Source organism: Lissotriton helveticus, chromosome 9 (assembly GCF_964261635.1).
Source record: "Lissotriton helveticus chromosome 9, aLisHel1.1, whole genome shotgun sequence".
NCBI classification, from domain to species: domain Eukaryota; kingdom Metazoa; phylum Chordata; class Amphibia; order Caudata; family Salamandridae; genus Lissotriton; species Lissotriton helveticus.
Window position 1 is genome coordinate 151,350,359 of NC_136070.1, and position 21,142 is coordinate 151,371,500.

Below are 21,142 nucleotides of genomic sequence, written 5' to 3' on the forward strand. Positions count from 1 at the left end.
TTGCTATCGTTGAAATACTGAGGCCTCCGTGTTCTTTATCTCGAGTGCCAGCCACTCCCCCTGAACAAGTGGGGTCTTTGGGACCTGTAGAAATGTCTTTACAACCAAAGAAAAATACTTTATACATAGTTTTCAATTCTCGCCTGAATTAATTTACTATTAAAAACGAGGACGCTGTAAATAAATAAACACCACCACAAACACTTGGAAGATTTTAGGACTATTTCTATCCTCCTCGTTTCCAGTACTGCAAGTATTTCACATCAACAATTATCTAAGCACTTCAATGGCTAGGCCCCTAGTGCGGTGTTAAGAGAGACCCTGCTGTTCGAGCCGCTTGTGAAACAGACTAGCCCCAGGTTTTGCACTATTAATAGAACTGGTATACGTCATGCTCTGGAGACACTGGGAGCCGTAAGGGACCAAAGCTCTTCTCCTCACTGGGGAAGTAAAGTGTGATTTTTACAAGGTATAATGGACACACTCACACACCAGATGGAAGGCGGTTTGTACATTACAGACACAGAAGACCCAAAGCAAAGGCAAACAAGCTCTTGGAATTGCTGTGGGGAGGCCGTGAGCAGCAACAGCAGGGGTGAATAATTAGGGGGGGAGGAGAAATGCGAGACACGGCCTGGCGGCCGTGAAAAGTGTGAAGCAGTGGGCGAGGGAGCGGATCCCTTTGAAGTGAAGCTCTCGGAGGCAGGCGGCTCGGGGAGCAAATGGTAAAAAGCGCGTGCATGTGCACATGCACTCGACGTAATCCGCAATGGTTTCAGAGCTTGGATGAGCCTCTATACTCTCGTCCTATTATCTCTTGTGCGATTAATAGGACGAGACCTAAAAAGCATACCAGCCACCTGCTGAGCAGTAATTCTGCGGCTAGCCATAGTCCTTACTAATAAAGGTAACTTGTCAAAAAAGTCAACAACAACAAACACTTTGTAAAATAAGTAACAAACAAAATGTGGCTTTATCACAAGACCTAAATACTCCAAAACGATACCACTCACTTGCCAGAAGCAGCTAGACTCACCACCACCTACTCTGCACAGTCACAGCAAATACCAACAAGCATTTGCAATGCAATAGGTCTCGCATTTACACTAGTTTATGCTATTGGCATTGTAAATGACAATGCTTTTTATTTATATTTTGGTTTTAAAACATAAAAGGCATTGTCATTTACAATGGCTTAAACTTGCGTAAACGCGAGACCTGTTGCATTGCAAATGCTTGTTAACTTTATTGTGAGTGTATATTCAGCAAGTTGTTAATGCGCTGCAAAGTCTCCAGAGAATCGAGCGGATTCAAGTGTATATTTATAACCGCTGCAGGCTGTGTGTATAGCGGATGGAATATATAAGCGATATTTGTGTAATAAACGGCATGTAATCCATAATATAGCTGCAAGTGAGCAACGCAGAGTTCTCACTTACCAGGAAAGTGTAGACAATTCACGGCACAGCATAGAAAACAAGGACTGACACAGCTGAAAACAGAAGTTTGAAAATGTTCCCTGGAAATCGAAAGAGTTGTTACTGTCCACTCCTCACAGACCACTCACAACTCAATAGCAGAACCCTCCCAGAAGTTATGTAAAAGTGCCCAGAAACCTGCTACTAAGGCTGCAGGGAAGACAATACACAAATGCAAGCATAGTCACAATGACGAAGCCCAAACACGTTTAAAGCGCCTAGGACTGCATGGGAAACAGCGCTTTATGCAGACTTTCACTGATTTCTTAACGGCGCTTCTGTGAAATCTCGTCTCTTAAAGTGCCTACGGCTGCGCAGATTGTTAATTAAACCATATCCAACCAGTCTGGGCTCTTAGCAATTAAACTATTTAGTTAACCACTGCTTCTTTTCATTCTGTCGCCTCTCTTAGCGCTGTCTGCCAGGGTGGCTTGCCGAAAAGCGCCTCTCCTGCCAAACTCTACAGGCACAAATCCACAAAAACTTAAATAGCGTATATACCACGCGGTACAGTTAGCCAGGGAAAGTTTATAAGCTTTTTTCTGACTGGGAAAAACACAAACCCAGAACAGTGCTTAAGTTTTCCGCTTTGGCCTGACCTCGCTGGCTTCCTCCGCCTCCCCTTCACATTGGTACAAAACACACGGACACTCGTGAAGAGATCAGATTACATGACCCACCAGTGAGAAACATGTTGAGGAACTTGAGTTAGGAGAGTACAGCCCGGGCTCACACATGCACATGGAAATCAAAGGGCCATGCAAAAGGTACCTGGAAATTGGCCTTTCCCGCACTAGTGAGATACTTTGTAATCCCAGAGGAGCAGGGAGCTCCCTTCCTTCCAGCCACGGTAATCCTTCGCTCCAGGCGATTCTGGCCGGGGATCAGCAGCGGCAGCCGCCCAAGCCTCCTCCCATTTATCGCCTCTCTGATTCTGTCAGATTTTATATATCAGTTTTTTAACTGTCCTTTAACCAGTCAAAACGAAACCTAAGAGCCGCGCGCGTGAGCTTCTACCGTAGACAGCTCACGTCACGCGGCTCTTAGGTTTCGTTTTCCTAAGCGCATGGCAGAGTCGCGCTCGCACAAATGCGCGCTCACGAGGTCAAATCCGAGATCCGAGACTGAAAGCGCGTGCACCTCCCCTGTCCCAGCGCGTGCACCTCCCCCATTTACAAAGTATACTAAAGTATACACGAGGTCCCTTCGCTACGCTCGACCTAACAATATTCCACAAAAAAAAGAAAATTACACATAAGACAAAGCAAAACACATCGCAAAGAATTTCCCGTTCAAAACACAAACTAAATATGCTTGTATTATGACACCACTTACAACATATTCATTCATGCATAACAGAAATACTTATTTGGAGTAAACGCAACAAAAAATTCTTACCGAATACATGCAACTACAAAAACTGCAGATCAGCTACTGCCGAAACCGCAAACCAGAATCAAAAACTTTGCACTAGAATAAAAAAGAGAAATATGAACATTACAATCCCATTTGCAAATAATGTACCATTCCACACACAATCCACCAGTCAAGCTGAGGGGCAGGTGGGCCTAAAAGCATAAGGCTGATCTGCCCACGGGTGGCAGAAACGGACAAAGTATTCACCCCTGTAAAAGGTGGGGGGGCCACTTGTCCCAAGGGACCACTCCCCAACACCAACATGTAAAAAATAATAACTGGTGCCTAGTGGCTTTTGCCCCCCTTGGGGACAGATGGGCCTAAAAACATGATCGTGTCCCATGCGCGATAGTGAAGCAGGAATGCTCAAAAGAGACATCTGAGGAAAGGTAAACCCTTTCTTTTCCTCCTATGCTACTTTTTGTTAAATCCCTCCCTCCCTGAGGAGAAACTTACCTCCTCCCTTTCCGATTCGCTGGACGCAAATTGCTTCCGCTCGTCGGATATCATCTAATGACGTTGGCGCGCAGTGCGTGCTGAAATTAGATGACGTCGAGGGGGCACGGGGTCAGCAAAAGGGCATCCGCTGCCCTCCCCAGTAGGGGCAACATGAAGGACGGCCACGGGGGCGCCAGAGCTTCCTACGTGGTTGTTGCTAGGAAGGCCAGGAGTCATCCAACACACATGCCCACTGTGACGTGGGAAGGCTCCTAGCCGTCCCGTGCACAGAAGTGGTTAATACTGGGTTGGGTAAATGTTCGGTCAGTACCTAAACACGCGCTATCTATTGCACAGCTGATTACAGATATCAATCTAGACACCCTCTTCCCTACGGAGACGTGGCTGCAGCCAGAGTCAGGCCCTGACATATGCCATGCTATTCCTCCTGGTTTAACATTATAGCATAATGTCAGGATTGGGAATATAGGAGGAGGCATTGCAGTTGTTGTCGAAATAATTTTCAGTGTAGCTCCTACCCTATTCAGAACCTCAAAGGGTCTGGGTTTTTGTATTTCTCTAACTCCCACCCCAACTTTCTTTTTCAGGGCTGTTGGTGTATTGCCCTCCTGGCCCTGCTACAGACTTCTTAGTATCATGGGAAGCGCATTAAGCATGGTGGCCTTTGTAGTGGCGGTACTCAGGTCTCTAGAGATTCCGGGACCCTGTCCCCTGCTTTGTGGGCAATTTAAGGCAGGATGGCAGTGGATCGTGGAGTTTGGAGGGGAGTGTTGCAGGAAACAGACAAGACCTCTGCTTCTACTCCTGACTCCGAAGTTTCCCTCTCGCATGTCACACCCAGCCCATCCAGCAACATCTTCTGATGCAAAAATGGTTTACTGTAAGCTGTGATATTTAGTTGAGAATGTGTTATTAATGTGTAGTAGGTGGTGATGTATTACGTGTGAGGTGTATGTTGCTGTGTATGGGTGGCGTGAAGTGCAGCGGGGAGGAAACCAGGCAGGCGCAACCCCCAAAGTGTTGTATGGATGGTGACTGCGCTATGTTGTGTGCTTGTTATTTGGTTTAGTTGGTGAGTACAACTCTTCTTGTCCTGGAGTTGGGAATTTAAGTTATGTTTTTTTAAGGTTTAGATGCACGAAGGGCCCTACCCACCAGTACATGTCCGCTTGAATGTGTAGGGACATAGCAGTATGGGAAACGCTACGAAGTCCATTCACACCTAAAGACGGGCAACTCACATCGCTCTCCTACAGGAGACCCACATTGTCTCTTCTGAAAGAGAGATCCTGTGCAAAAAGATGGCGGGCCAGTTATATGCCCACCTCGTACTTTTCCTTCACCAGAGGGGTTCTGATATGGGTCCGCCATGGGGTAAGCTTCCAAAAAAACCATACTAATTGATTGACCCCCTGTGGGTGGTATCAGGCTGCTCGGCAGGCCAGGACCTGACCATAGTGGGGAGTCTGTGCACCCGTTACAGACCAGGGAGGGTTCCTCACAAATTTGCCCAGAATCTTGGCCTCATGGGAGGCAACTTTAATTGTATTGCAGACCCTGTCCTTGATAGATATCATCCGCCACTGCCAGACTCTTCGGTCCACCGACTTGCTCAGATATTTTTAAATTGGCAATAAAGGTGAGGGCTAGTGGATTCATGGAGACGCACATACCCTGACTCAAGGGATTACTTGTACTAATCGAGCATGAATGATCTACACCTGCGTCTGGATACCTACCAGCGTCTGGATACCTTCCTGTGCCCCCGAATGTGCACAGAGAGGTCTGGAATGTGGAGAATCTGTAAAGGATGGTCTACAATCTCCGCAAAAACATCTGTTTAGAAGTAACCAGATCTTGTATATCTGGATTGCAATCCCCTGCAATATTAGAACTATGTGTGTAGTGTCTTTTGCATTTTGACAACACGTTTTTAACTGATAATTTTCCTAAATCCGCCTTCCTTGTATTAATCAACAGGAAGGGTGTGTGTTAATTGATTTCTTTTTCACTGCCCCTAGGAGGTCGCCCACCCACAACTGTTTTGTCCTGAAGAAGACCCGTTCTGTAAGGGCTACTTTCCTACACGTATTTTGGGTCGAAACGTAGACTATACAACAATTACCAACTCCTACCCCAAGCAAGACTTCAGCGGCTGAAGTGGAGTCTGGTTGTCTGCATTAGTTGTTTCAGGACTCTTTATGAGCCTTATGTTGTGGCCTTTGGCTAAAGGGACCACATGTAATTAATTTTTGAATTGTGAGTAATATTGTCACTGAATGATTCAGATTATCCCTTTATCCTACCCTATCCATGACACTTTCCCTCACTTCACCCCTTCCCCGTTGTGTATGTGGGCACATAAAAGATTTTGCTACTTAGAAAAAATTGTTAAGTGGTTTAACCAATGAAAGGTAACCTGTGCAAATCTGAATTAAACTTTTTTGCATCTAATAACTTTGCGTCTTGAAACAATTGTCTTTTTTCAATTAAGTCATATTTTGAATTATCTGTTTTCTGTCTGGGACCCCTTCCTTTTGTACTGTGTAGTTCTGGGGAAGTCCGTGTCAGGTCCTAATCATTTGACATACAGGAATAATGTTGGTCATCCCTTTTATGACTCTTTTTTTACCAACATTTATTTATTTATTTGCACTATGCACTTTCCGAAGCTGAACCCTTGTCTCCAGCCTAGAATTACTCACCGAGCCTTTTGTTTTTAAACAATGTATGGAATCCTCCTATCATTCACGTACGCCAACAACGTTTATACTTATTTCCTTATCTCTTTTAATTTCATGTAATTGTGTCCTGATGCAATCTTTTAAATGCATTTGTATGTATTGTGCTTGTACTTTTTAGGTCATATTGACCTAATAAAGTTTATTGAACTGAGCATAATCTGGTCTTGCTTTCATTGGGCTAGAATAGAGAGCGTCCCCGGATACTAGACGGGCGCTTAAGTGTGGAGTCCTTAGAGGATTCTGTTTTCTTGCACACCATTGGAGACGTTGTAAAGGACTGCTTCCTAGATTATGAGGCCTAAACTGCGTCCCCATAGCAGAAACTGCAGAAGTGAGTCGCACCCTGGTGAGAGACATTGAGGTGCGTGAAAGGGAGCTTCGTATGTCTCAGTGTCCATTGCTTCTATTGATGCCCAAGTTGATGCACACACATCAATCTGGATTCATCCTGGGACACAACAGAGCGCATAATATCCAGATGCTCCTCATAATTCTGGAAGCAGAAACAGAGGGTAAGAATAAAGCAGTGATCGATTGCCATCGAAAAAGCTTTCAGCAGTCTTTGTTGGGATTGTCTTTAACAGGTCTTAACTCAAATGGGTTGGCTCCTGGAGTTGGTCAGTGGACTAAACTCTTGTATTCTCCACCCACTGCCTTAGTCCGGACTTGAAGACATATTTTGGAGGCCTTTGTGGTGTTAACAGGTGTGCGACAGGGCTGTCCCCTCTCCCCATTGTTATTTGAATTTGTGTTTGAGCTGCTTGCCTAGTGGCGCTAGGGCTGGGGGGACTGGATATACAGGGCATTTAGCACTATTCTGCCCTCTATTCAAATTACCTTTTATTGTTCCTTGAATGTCATTAAAATTCTGTTTAAAAACAAAAACAAACAAAAAAACACGATTGACTTTAGGTATTCTAATCTGACCGTTAAAGGTGATTTTAACCTGCTTGTGGATGTGTCTGCTGATAAATCAGGTAGGACCTCGGTGGAAGCCTGTCAGGCTTTGTCCCTTCCCAATTCATCAAGCATCGATCCTACCAAAGTGGTCATATGTTGGATCCTATCTTTTCTGATCTTCCACTTTGTGTTGAAGCTCCTCTTTTGTTAATTTGTTCTGCTAATTATTTGTTATTTCTTTTTGCTGGCAGAGGGAAATCTGGAATGTTTAGCTTATCCCTCAAGATCCATTGGGAGTTAAGCTTGGGTCTAAAATCAATGGAAAGATTTGCAAGCTTCTCTGGTATCTACTCAGTCGGCTTTTCATGGTCATATGGATGATGATTCTACACTTTTTATCAATTGGTTGCAGGAGACTGTTACTCTGGCTGTCCGTACCAAGTACTTTTATCCTAAACCCAAAAGGCCCCTTGGTTCTCGTCAGATTTCTACTAAGGAAAAACAATCCAAACATTGAGAGAGACATCGGTGCCGAGACTATAGTTATATCTGCAAGATCGGTTATAAACTTGCTTTGAAGGAATATCATATGGAATTATTTTTACCAAAAGTTCTTTCTATGCTCCCATATTGCCTCTGCTAAATAAGAAGTTTTTAAACTAGTCAAATAATTTTTGCAGCTGGCTGCCTGCATTCCTCTTATTAATTCCTCTGAGTGGTGTAAGCAAGTAACCTCTATTTTTGAGGGCAAAATATTGTGTGTCCAAAGTGGGCTTGCGACCACTAAGGAAGTCAGTAAGCCCATGACGGATGCAAATTTGCACTAATGCCCATTTTGTCCTGTTCCTTGAACAACTTTTGTCTGATACCTCTTATGAAGGTCCAGTCAACCTTACTGCATTGCTGCTTAGGCTCTCCTTTGGACCCTATTCCATCTTCGCTTTTCAGGTCCTAGTGTTAACTGAACTGCTAAACCTCTACCTGGAGGCATGCTGTGTTCCTGCTTGTTGGAAAAATGGCAAATTAATTTCTTGCCTGAAGAAACCCTCTGCTAATCTGTCCTTTTTCTCCAGTTATCAACCTATTTTGTTACTACCATGGCTACAAAAATATTGGAGAAATGAGTTAGTAGTCAATTATATAGATACCTGAAAACCAACAAACTCCTTCACTATACTCAGTCAGGTTTCCGTCCACAGCAGAGTCCACCCTTTTGAAAGTGACTGAAACTATCAAATGTTCACTCAATGAGGTGAATAGTGTGGTCTTTCTGCTGGATCTATCTGCTGCTTTTGATATCTTCTCCCACCAAATGCTTTAACAGTGCATGAGAGATATAGGCATAGGGTGCCCAGGCCTGGCTCTGGCTCAAGTCTTTCTTTGAATGGAGATCACAAGAGCTCTAGGTGGCCCCCATTTGAAGAAGTCTCATGTTTGTAGTACCACAGGGTTCCTCTTTTAGCCCTACCCATTAATCTGGCCCTGTTAGTGTCTCTCGTTGGATCTCATGGAGTGGCTACCATATCGTACGCAGATGATATGCAGTTGCTTCTTACTTTTGATCATTTCTGTGCAAACTTCTCTTTTTGCTGCTTGTTTGAAGGATGCTTTACTTTGGAGAAACGTTCTTCAATGTAACACTGAAAAGACTGTGGTTCTTTTATTTGACCAAGCAAGAGATTTGTAGACCAATTTTAGCTAAAAACCTTGGAATTCTAATCGATGACAAATACACTCAGATTGGGTCAGTGGTTGGAACCATTTATGATCTCCTGCGTTCTTTGAGGAAATTCCTGGATTTCATCCCAGTTGAAATGTGTAGGATAGTTGTCCATGCTTTGATTACCTCCAGGTTGGATTATTCTGAATGTCTTTACATTGGTTTGCCAGACTATTTGATCCAAAAACTGCAGATTGTTCAAAATACAGCATCCCAGCCTATGATGGGCCTATCAAGAGGCAACTCTGCCTCTGCTGTGCTGCATGACCTGCACTGTTTACCTATTAAATAAAGGATAATATTTAACGTTTAATCTTCATGTATCATGGCTTCTACAGTCGAGGCCCTTTTTACTTGGAGAGAATCTCTCACTATAACCCCTTCAGAGTTTTGAGGTCTGCATCGTCATTGTTAGTTCAGATTCCAAACTCCTGTTTAGTTAGAGCTGGTGGTTGCTCTTTCTCTGTTCGGTGGGCAGGGCTTGGAACACACTCCAGCTCTATTTGCGTTCCATTCAATGCGAAACAGTTCAGGAAAGAATTAAAAACATTTATTTGCATTAAATCTACAAAATGGTGCTGGCTGACCTTCAGAGTTCCTCTGGGACACTCCTTGGAGTGGGCGTAAGCTGTATAAAGGTAAAAAAAACAAATGTAATCAGTATTCATAATACCTGTCTCCATTTCCCCTTCCAAGTGGCCACATCGCCACTCTCTGTAATCATACTGAGCAACTTAAGTTGATTGCAGTAACCTACTACTCATTGCTCATTTCTATCATTCTACAGAGTTCTAAACTTTGCCCAGGAAGCCTTGATAACCTTCTCAGGCACACTCATTATCTCTGCAATAGTGCACAATTGGCTGGTTATCAATAGAGAAAAGAACTACACACAAAGTACCCATTTTTGTATTCAAAGGTATAGACTGTCTTTCCCCTAACTAGCTAGCTGGAGTGCTGGATAAATATGCACCTTCATACAGTCTTCACTCATCTAACCAAAACCTCTAGTCTGCCCGCAGCCTCCAGATATTGCTTCACGTTTCTTCTCATTCCGTTTACTTAAACCTTACCTCATGAGTAAGCGCCATCTCTTCCTTTAAAAGCTACCTGCAAGTCTTTTGGACCTCACCACTATTCCCTATAGTAAATGCGTAAGTATCTATTTGTTTATTGCGACCTTCCTCTGAGACGTGTTTTTTTTGTGGCCGATTATTTTCCAGATTCTATGCATCTTACCCACAATCTATCTGCCTACTACCCAAATTTTCTATGACATTATGTACTGTCTCTGTCACTGTTGCAAAGCATGTCTTGTTGAAGTGCTGATTTTGAGCCCAATAAATAACTGAGTATGATTCAAATATAAAGATGCTCATCTGGAAATGAGCTGTCAAGTCCTGGAACTTGATAAATCCCATTACAGCATCCTTTATCAGATTTGTTGAAAATGTCTACTAGTTATGAGGTACTAGTTTCAACCAAGCTAGTGTCTGAGAGTGCCCATTTAAATGTGAGAAAGTACTATCTGGTTCTTGATCCCCCTTCTTCTGCATCTGAGATGACAGGAACATGGCAGTGTGTCCCAGAAAAGGCCTTGTGCGCAGGCGGCTTGAAGTTCATGTCAACATCAAGCATGGCAACATTACTTCTTTTGCACTACAGGAGACGATACTGTGAGACTTGCTGTAAGGATTTGCCTCACAAATCCAGTCAGATAGAGTTCGGTTAATTTGTTTAAATTTCACTTGTAAGTCTGCCTTTGATTTTAGAACACCAGCACTGCTTATGGACTGCATCACTTGCAGTTCAAGCATACCCACTAATCCTATGTTTAACTAGTAAGATACCTGTAAATGTATTTCTGTTACAATTGTGCAACATTAGAGGACGTAGAATTCTCCAATGTACCTAGATAATTGTTTGCTCTATATTAAAGGTAAATATGCTTGTGTAAATAAAAATTCCGCTTTAGCACTACTGGCATGTTTGTGTGTACAGTACCACCCATAAAACGGCTTGTAAATTAAATACTTCTTTAAACTTCTGTGAGGTGTGACTACTAGCCCCTTTCCAGCAGGAAAAAGTAGTCGCCCATCAGTTACACAATGTGTCGAGATCTGGAGTTCTCTGTTAGCTGTCAGACTACTAAGCACACCCAGCAAGTGTTTCATTTGTACCTGTCTTTGTGTTTTGTTACAGGCCGTGCAACAGGTTATTTCAAACCTACTGATTGCACAGATAGAGCTACGGTCCGAAGATTCTCCAGACATTCAACCATATTCTCATGAGAGACAGCTTGAGAAATTTGTTGTTCCTCTTGGGGATGAACTAGTCGCAATTCAAAAAGCCTACATCCAGGTGAGTGATAGCACACAGTTTCTTTTTTTTGGGAAGGATGCAGGTGGCATGAGGAGCGAAACTGTGCATGATAGGTGTATATGATATAGCCGCAGATTCCTTACCTTTGACATTACAGGCATCAGGCTGGATCTGTAAGATTTTTCGTGAACAGTACCCCTGTGCCCTGGAAGGTGGCATCGTTCGGCTCTGCGTGCGTCATCTGTGCCAAAATTGACATCAGTTCATATATAGGCATCACCTTGGCATGCTAATTTCAGTTATTTTCTTTGTGCGCCAGCCAGCGCTGATCCAGAGAAGAGCTACCCCTCAGTCACTCTTTAACTGGATTTTTTCAACTTTTTGTGGATTTTTTTTGAGGTTTGTCCTCCTGGTGTTCATTTGTCATCTTTAAAAGTAGGATTCAAGCCCTGCGGAGCCAGTCATTGGCAGATGTTGGTGAAGGACCAGCATCGGATGGGCGGCAGATCTTTTACGCTCAGGACCTCCATGATTTGGAATGCCCTGCCCAACGCCCTGTGCCAGATTATCTCGGAATCACAATTTAGGAAAGCAGCTAAAATATGGCTTTTTAATAAAGATTAATCTCCCGGACACTCTGAACTCTGCATGCTTTACTGTTCGCCAGCTGTTGCTATAGCTCCGCGACACCTCTTCGGAGGTAGCTGTTTGCACTCTACAAATGGCAGTATTATTATTATCTTGTCTGCCTGTGGTGTCTGGAGCACGACCTGAAGTCATGCTCTTATTGCCTCGCCATGAATTCGAAGACTATGCTGGAGTAGCCCCTAAAGCTAATGATGGCCCGGCATGCGACTCGGCGTCACTCGCGGTCCCGGTTGAGAGGAAGGTCCTAGGAGACGTCACTGACTCTGAGGTAGTCGTCCCATGCCAAGTCCTTGGGACACTCTAGTAAGTCCAAGCACGAGCAGAAGTTGAATATGTCTTCCACTTCTCCTTGTCTGTCGGTCTCGACGAGTAAGCTTTGACATTCAAGGTTTGGCTCCACAGTTGAGCCTGGGCCAACTCCGCACCTCCCCGACTTTCCGGAAGCTTGAGCGACCACTGCCCAATTGAAAGAGTTCTATGAGGCAATGCACTTCATATTTGGGCGGCTCGGCCCCTCCAGTGCGTGTTCTGACCCCGCAGGGTCAAAGCGGACCTCATCTGGTTGTGTGCTTGTGGCCTCAGTGAACTCCGATTGATACATTCTTGGATCTGGACCAGCGCCTGTGGTACCAACTCAACCTTCCCCGATGCTGATGCTGATGGCACCCCCAGCACCCACTGGCTGTGCCATCCCCATTCTGATCCCCGACTCAGTTAGGGAGCCGGATTCAAGTTGCCTGGTGCCAACGACAGGAGCCTTGTTGCCTTGATCGGAACCTGAGCCCTATTCCTTTGTATTAGAACTCGGGGAAGAGTTAGAGAGGTCACTGGAGAATACCAACCATATGAGGAAGACCCTAGCATGGACTGGTGTGATGAACTGTGTGGAGCCAGTGGACTGGATACCCCTCAAGATACTGGTATGCTCTCTCCCTGTACCGTGGCTATGTAGGAGGGAGCCCCCTGCACAATGGTGGTGCGGAGGGCGGCTGAGGTCCTTGACCTTCAATTTCCCTCAGTGGCAGTCAAGAATGATATCATGACAAGTGTTGCTACCATGAGTCTCCGCATCCAAACCGCTGCTCACTGATTTTTTGGGACTTTGTCCAAACCCAATACAGGCGCCCCTGTGAATAGGATGATTGCCCGCTGCCACCGCCCATCTCCAGGAGACCCAAACACCCTCATCCAACATCCTACCCTGAAGAGCTTGATAGTCCAAGCCTCAATCAGGGATGTAGAATTTCTATTGCACGACGCCGCCCAGGACATATTGTTTGGGGTCAAGGGCAACAAGTTTTCATGTGTATTTTGTCCTTGGGACAAGTATACCCAATCCCCTTTGGCTGCCAGTTTACGATACCATATTATGGATCAGGGCAGGGCACTGTCTACAGTTAAGGTAATATTTTTGTCCGTATGTTAATGCTGTTCAAACTTGCATTTATGGTTCATTAATTGATAGCCTTTATTATTAGGGTGAGTGCTCTAAGTAAATGTTGTAAGCTCTGACTGCACTACTGACAGTGGATCCAGTATAAAAATGTGCTCACACGTTTTCAAAGGTTAGCAATATGAGGCTATGTAGAATGCTCCCAGAATGCTCTCTGATTTGATGCAAATATTTGCAGAAGCTTGAAAGCAAGATTGATGATTCTTTGCTTTCAAAATAAAATGTTCATTAAAAAATAAAAGCAGGAAAAAACATTTTTCTAAACTACTATAACATTTCAGGTACCATTTCTTTAGAGCATCATTTAGTAACATGCGTTGATGCATGCTAGTATGTTCCAAAATATTCATAATGGAAAATCAGTGTAACCAGTTTTATTAAGATTATGGGAAATAAAAATAAACAAGCATTGGCAGAGCCAGTAGGTCTGAAATTGGTGGTCAGCTTTTTAGTTTTGTCAGTGTGTGACTTGTTTTGGCATGGTTTTTGTAAAACCTTATTGGTGTGGGAGCAACCGGCCCTCACCATTATAACAAACATTGGCAAAAGCAAAAATCGTTTTTGGACTCAAAAAGCACAAACTGCCACAGTAGTACTGGCACTGAACAAAACTACTTTGCGTACCGATATGCTCCTTGTGAAACGGCAGAATGCTGTCACCTACAGGGAAGCCTGCCGATCCAGAGAGAGAGAGACAGAATTTTAATAAACACAAAAGGTCACGGTCAACACCTGACCAAATTAGCGGCCCAATTATTAAAGAAGTCTCAAAAGTGCTCCCATGGTATATGTCCTTGCATTAAGTGCAGCTATACAGCTTTCATGAACTCCCAAGAATTTACAGAAGTAGGTCAAGAAATAGTACTTATAGAAAAATGTGTGTATTTTCAAGGAGAGAAAAATGTTCACATGTAGAGAGATTTTCACATCAATCGTGAAGTAGTGGCAAAATGGCCCCATGAGCAGAAATGGCTTTCGTGAGCATTGTGCACTCAGTCTATTCAGACCATAAGTATGTGGGGTGACCAGGCAGTAGTATTTGTGCCAATGGGTACCACTCTCCCAAGCAGCTGCTCTGCCTCTCCCTGTTTCTGAACCGGCAGTAGGACCATGGTCAACACCTTCCAGTTAAACTGAGCACAGCAGTACAAATTGCAAACAAAACTAGCTCAGCTTCAATTATATATTCAGATTATAAAATGACATCAAAGGTTCGATTACAAATCTTACAGAATATAGCTCAGTTTGTTATGAAGTATCCAGATTGGATTCTTGGATTGTAAGTTTTATTATTTTTTTTATTTAGGAAGTTTTATATAGCGCTTGCCTGACCGGAAGGTATCGGAGCGCTTCACAGGAAGTACAGAGCAGTGCATAAGAAGGAGGACATAGAGCAGTAAGCAATATACTCAGGGTACAAATCGTAAGAGAGGATAGTGACGAGTTCAAAATACAGAGTCTTGATAACCACCTCAACGAGAGCAGCAGTGACGTTAAGAACTCTGAGCTACTCCTATCTGTTCGATAGGGAGCAGTCGAGGAAAAGGATTTTGAGCTGGCTTTTGGATTTGGGGAAGGAAGGAATAGTTCTGATGTGGGGGGATGGAGTTCCAAATTTTGGGCGCATTACAGACAAAGGATCTGGCCGCAGTTTTTTGTTTTCGTGCTTTTAGCGGGATAAGGAGTAGAGTATTAGAGCTTCTGAGAGTCCTGTTCTGTCCCGCTTTTCTGAGTTTGGACGCCAGATATTCGGGTTTGCCTGTGTGAAGGGCTTTGTGAGTGAGGCAAGCTGTTCTAAAGTTCGCCCGCATTTCAATTGGTAGCCACTTGAGTTCTTTTAGTGCCGGAGAGATGTGATCAAATTTCTTTATTCCAGTGACCATTCTGGCGGCCGCGTTGAGGGTTGTTTTCAGAGGAGCAAGGTGAGTTTTGGCTATTTCCGAGAGGATAGCATTTCCATAGTCCAATCGAGATAGCACCAATGCTTGGGTAGCTTGTTTGAGGTCTTTGGGTGGAATGTACGGTTTAATTTTGTTTAGTAGTTTCAAGTTAAGGAAAGCACTCTTTGCCGAGATCTTAATGTGTTTGTTCAGGTCGAGTTTGGTATCTAGTGGGATGCCTAGTGATTTAACAGAGTCAGCCAAGGCGAGGTTTCCATTGAGCGCATCGATATCTTTTAACCATTCAACCATTTGTGGATTCTCTTCTTTGTTCGAGATGAGGAGTAGTTTTGTTTTGTCCGGGTTCAGCTTTAAATGGTTGCTTGATAGCCAACGTTGCACTTCCTTTAGTGTTTCATTGAGTCTGTGAATGTCTTTGGAAGAGGAGATTTCCAAGTAGAGTTGGGTATCATCAGCGTAGAGATGAAAGGGGATGCTGGCTTTTCTTAGTAGGGTGGCGAGGGGTTCCATATAAATATTGAAGAGTTGGGGGGAGAGCACAGATCCTTGGGGCACTCCCCTCTTGACTGGGTGAAGGTCTGGGTGAAGGTCGGATTCAAAGCTTCTGATTTTGATTCTTTGGGAGCGGTTATGCAAGAATGAAGAGAACCAGTTAAGGACCATGTCAACGAGGAGAAGATTGTGATCGACCGTGTTGAATGCCGCCGATAGGTCTAGGAGAATGAGGAGGCAACACTGGTCAGAGTCCAGTGATTTGTATATGTCATCAATTACGTTGAGGATTGCAGTTTCCGTGCTGCACCCTTTCCTGAATCCCGACTGATGTGAGTCGAGTAGGTTGGTATTGTCCAAGTGCCGGGTTTGTCCAACTCTCAGACAGTCTGGGACAACTCCAGTTTTTAGGGAACTGTTGATAATCCTGCACCACAGAGGGGCTAGGGAGAGTTTCAGTTTTTTGGTGAGTTGAGCCGGAAAGGGGTCAAGGGTATGAGATGAAGGTTTAGCGGTGGAGAAAAGTTTGATTATCTCTTCTTCTGGAATGGGTTGAAAGAGAGACCAAGGTTTAGTGGTGGGCGGGAGGGTGCTCCCAGGCACCCAGCCGTGTCTGCTATGTGAGGGGGAAGAGCAGTTGGTGATCAGAGATCGTTCGATCTTGGAGATCTTGTCGTTAAAGAAGTTGGCAAAGTTGTCGCATCGTTCTTTGGAGGCCAGCCCCAGGGAAGTGTCGGGTTTGGAGGTTTGCTGTCTAATAATCCTGAAGAGATCATTAGGTCTGTTTTTTGCGCTCTCCAGAGCAGAGCAGAAAAACATAGATTTTTGTTCTTGATGTGGATGTTGTATTTCTTCCTTCTAGTTCTGAGTTTGTCACGTTCGCAGGTAGTGGGCAAGCTCCTCCAGCGTCTTTCTGAGGCTCTTAGTTGTCTCCTTTCTTCATTAGTGTCAGAGTTGAACCAGGATCTGGACGGAATGGCTCTATTTTTTCTTAGTTTCAGGGGTGCTAGTTGGTCAAGGAGGAGACCCATGTTCGTGTTATAGAGCGCTGTGAGGTCATTTGTGGAGAGATCTTTGCTACTGGGTAGGAGCCATTTTAGTCTATCCCCCATGGCGTCCAGGGGGATCTGGGTGAGATTTCTTGACCATTTGGGGGGGTCCTGAGCAGGAGGCAGGGACAGGGCTCTTTGGTTGATGTGGAATAAGATCATGTGATGATCTGACCAGTCCACTGGGAGGATGTTGTCGATCGTGATTGCGTCTTGGTGGGCAATGATGACATCAAGGGTTGCTCCTTTGTTGTGCGTTTCGTCAGAGCAGTGTTGGGAGAGGTTATTGTCACAAAGGAGAGTATTGAGAGATTGAATTAGTGTGTTGTTGGCTTCGTTCCAGCGTAGGTTGAGATCACCCAGGATTAAGAAGTTAGAGTCTTTGAGAGCACCGTGGGCGATCAGGTCGGAAAGGTGTTCCCCAAAAGTGGGGGAGTTGCGAGGTGGATGATGGATAAGGTGAACAACCAAAGGGCGGTTGACCTTAGTCTTGATGGTGACAGATAAACATTCAAAAGAGCTGTAGTTGCATGGGTCCATTACCGCGATGTCCATGTCATCTTTATGGATGATGGCTACACCACCCCCACGTTGATCATTTCTGTATTTGTTGATGATGGTGAAACCTGGTGGCACCAGCGTGCCTAGACAGAGTGGGGAGATCTCATTTAGCCATGTCTCTGTGATGAACGAAATGTCTAAGTCCTGAGAGAGGCTAATTCTGTTGCATACTTGGGGCTGATCTGCAGTTAATGAGCATGCACTTAGTTGCTGGATTACTTTTGTTCCCGTTCTTTCCTAATGGGGCCCTCGGTATGAAGGTGAGGGAAGACGGGGGTCTTGGGGTTTTCACTAGAGGGAGGTCTCTTCCGAAGCCCGTGATCACTTGAATATTGGAGTTAGTGGAAAATGGGAAAGGGGAGTCGTAAGTGGAGGCTAGGTCCATGGCTTGTTCAGTGGACATTGCTGCTTTCGTTCTGGATGGTCTTTGTTTTTGGGTCTCTGCATCTTTATTAGTGTGGTTCTGAGCTCCAGACGTGGAGGCTTTGATTGCTGTGAGAGGTTGTGTCAGTGTGTTGGTTTTAGAGGACCTTAGCAGTCGATTTCCACGGGCGGGTGCTGTACCGAATTGGGGCTTACGGGGGGGTAGAGTCAGTCGGATATGAGGCCCTTAGTTGTGAATGTTGGGGCTTTCGCGCCTTGTCTAGATTGGAAAGGATTTCATCCAGGCCTCTGAATATAATTTCTAGCTGGTTTTCTAGTTGATCTAGCCGGTGAGCCATGTCTACCGGGGCTGTAGACTTGCAGTTCTGGGTAGGGACATCTCTAGGGTTGGGAGTCTGGGTCGCCTTGTGTGGACTCATGTTGAGTGGGTCCGCCTTGCTGACTCTGTTAGTGACCCTTGGTAGGGTGTTTAGTCGTGGGCTCTTTCTCACTGATTCTACAGGAGTGCCGTGAGGGTCCATAGACCGGACCCGAGGTATGACGTTGTGCTGTTGAGGAAGAGGAAGATGTGGAGGCGATGAGGATTGCTCTTCTTTGGGCGATGAAGAGGGGTCAGTAGACCGATCCCGTGGGATGATGGGGTGATGTTGAGGAGGATAGGCTTGGGGGGGGGGCATACGCTGTCGCGGCATTAGCGTTTTTATATAACTGGAATATGACCTGCGCACCAATTGATGATTCTTTTGAAGATTCAAATCTTAGGCACCTCCTTAAACCGATGTGCTTGATGCTTCTTTATTTAGGACTTAAATACAAGCAAGCAAGTTGAAGAAAGATTGTGTGTGTGCCCCACATAATATTTATTCAATTAGTGCTTTGCTTTTCCCCTTCCAATACAAAAATAATTTAGATAGAATGTGAGTTATTATAATTGACCTCATCTCAAAGGGTGAGTGTTTTTGTTTTTTTGCGTTTGTGTATATATGCGTGATAGTTTTTATTATAGCTACAGAACCCACTGGCTCTAAATACCTTCAATGAGGAAGACAAGATGTGCAAGATGGTAAAAATATTGGTGTGTGATGTATGTTCTGAAGGCATTCTCTGCTATCATATGTGATATGTCAGTGGAAGGGAACTTTGTTTGCTCCATAAGTGGAATCCATTTTCCATGTTGTTCCTCGCTGCGCCCTTAGGGTCCTCTGGAGAAGATAGGCAGTTGTGACAGTCTGTGTCTCTGCTTCCTGCATTGCTCGGTGTGCGAATGGGGGAGCCCACATACGCACAGCGAAAGAAAGTGTGAGGCATTTGGGCCCATAAAACGTAAGAACTTTAGGGGCCATTCTGTACATAACTGATGCGTTTTTTGCCATTATGCTCCTCAGTAATGTTTAGGCCACTTGAACTGCTCTTTGTACTGCTCAAACCCACATCAGATGGGTATGCATTTAGCATTACCCTCTACAACTACCCTCTTCAATTCTGCAGCAGCTGTGCCATGGCTGATTTCCTAGTAACCGTTTTTTTTTTTACAGTTGTTGTTGCTGTTTTATATAGTGCGAACTTGGCCCAAAGGCATTGGAGTGCTTTTTTAAATGAGAACCACCTGCTAACTAAGGAGGAGGGTCCTCAGGCTCAAACAAGGTTAGACCACTGTAAACCAGTACACATTAACATAGACCTCGAGAGAGAACCACTTCCGGGGGCAGATCCTTCTCCCACCGCGCCGCCAAGACCTGGAACGCCCTCCCCCTCCACCTTTGACAGACCGCAGACCTCCCGGCCTTCAGGAGACTGCTCAAGAACTGGCTCTTCGACCACTAGCAGTAGCGCCTCCCCCCTCTCGCCCCCCCCCCAGCGCCTTGAGACCCTAGCGGGTACGTAGTGCGCTTTACAAATCCACTGATTGATTGATTGATTGCGAGAGTTCTTAGTAATCTTATTTAGTCATGACCTAAGCAATTAATGACATTTGTAGCAGAACAAAGCATACACAAAGAGATGATGGACCTAGCACTGAAACTTTTCAGACACTCACCCCAGTCGCTATTAGATCTGGGTTAAATCCATCACCGGTCTTCGACACCCCAGTTCAGACACAGCTATATGCAAGTCATTCCTGACCCTGTGCCTTGTGGGAACAGTCCAGCCTGAACAGCCAAGCCATTTCTTCCTTTGACCGGAAACAAGCATCCTGGGACCGGTTTCGGGGTAACACCCCTCATCAGCCTGGCTGGCTTGAATCCAGTGGCAAAGTGAGCTAGGGACCCATGTCTGGACATACTCTGCCAACTTGGGCGAACAAAGCAAACACAAGGAGATGATGGACGGAGCACTCCATGCCACTGGAGTCAAGCTAGCCTGGCTGATGAGGGGTGTAACAGCGCAGTGGTGGTGAACTTGGCCTGGTGGAATGGACCCTCAGTCCTTCTGCAGGCTGCTTCTGACTGCGCATGTAGCACATTATAATGCAGAGGACTATCCAGCAAGATAAAGTACTCTTTTGCACTGCCTTGCCTTTCTCTACCTAAGAGAACCTCACAACGAGCAGATTGTCCACCTGATGGTCCTTAGTGTGATCTATGTAAAGCTCAGCACTTTTTTGGGGTGCAGATGATGGAGTCTAAACTTCTTTCGAAGGGCAATGTGGATCAAATAACGTTGAAAGCGCATTAACCTGTCCAACATGAAGTGAAGTAGCAACTTTTGGTACAAAGGTTGCTGTAGCCCTCAGTACCAGATTGTGCAGAAAGAAGATGTGGTGTAGGGCAGCTGGACTGACCGAGGGTGAAGCTAACACGTGACAAGCTGAGGTCATCATAGCTAGAAAGACCGTGTTCAGTGACAGGAGGCATAGACGGCTGCGCAACGGCTCAAAATGGGTTCACATAAGAGAAGTGAGAACCAAATGAAGGTCCCACTGTGTCATCACAAAGGTTAAAGGAAACTTGGAGTAACCAATTCAGAAATCTAATCACAAATAATTTGAATAAGGACGTTTGTTCCAGTAAACGCAAAAAAGACAAAAGGGCTGCCAGATAACCTTTAACCCTGCCCACTGCAAGTCTTTGCTGGGCCAAAGATGAAACACGTAAGACATCCAACAGTTTGGCCTGCAACTAGTCCTTATTAGGGGTGGCGCACCAAGCCACAATCTTGTCCTTATGTCCTTCGTACAGACTTTGGAGAAGGAGGCCAGCCCCAGGTATTACATCCACTACCAGGAGGAAGATCAAATACAGTCAGCGGACACCTCTCAATCTGTATGCATGCATATGTGGATTGCTTAGGTCCTGGTGCAAGACTCTGCCCTGCTGCTACGAGAGAAGATCCTTCCAAAACAGCAGCCTGATTGGAGGATAAATGCTCATGGCCATAGGTTATGAGTACCACACTCTCCGGACCCAATCCAGAACTACTAGGATAATTTGCGCCTGGTCGTTCTTAATCTTTTCAGAACTCTGGACAGGAGAGTTAACAGCCGGAAGGCATACAAGAGTCCCATGCTCCATTATAGGTGGAATGCAACTCTCAGCTTGTTTAATGCTCTTCTCCACCTTCAATTTTCCCCTTTCTTTAGCAGCCTTACTAGTCTCCTTAATTCAACTTTAAAGG

The 21,142-nt window shown here is 44.9% G+C and overlaps 1 protein-coding gene across 2 annotated transcripts in view; it reads left to right on the forward strand.

The window, feature by feature from the left end:
- FANCM (FA complementation group M) overlaps nucleotides 1-21,142 on the forward strand; it is an 837,191-nt gene that overhangs the window by 192,782 nt on the left and 623,267 nt on the right. For both annotated transcript variants that reach the window (XM_078659682.1, XM_078659683.1), the window contains exon 4: nucleotides 10,920-11,078. In XM_078659682.1, the coding sequence (XP_078515808.1) occupies nucleotides 10,920-11,078 (159 nt within the window). The remainder of the gene's footprint in view (nucleotides 1-10,919; nucleotides 11,079-21,142) is intronic.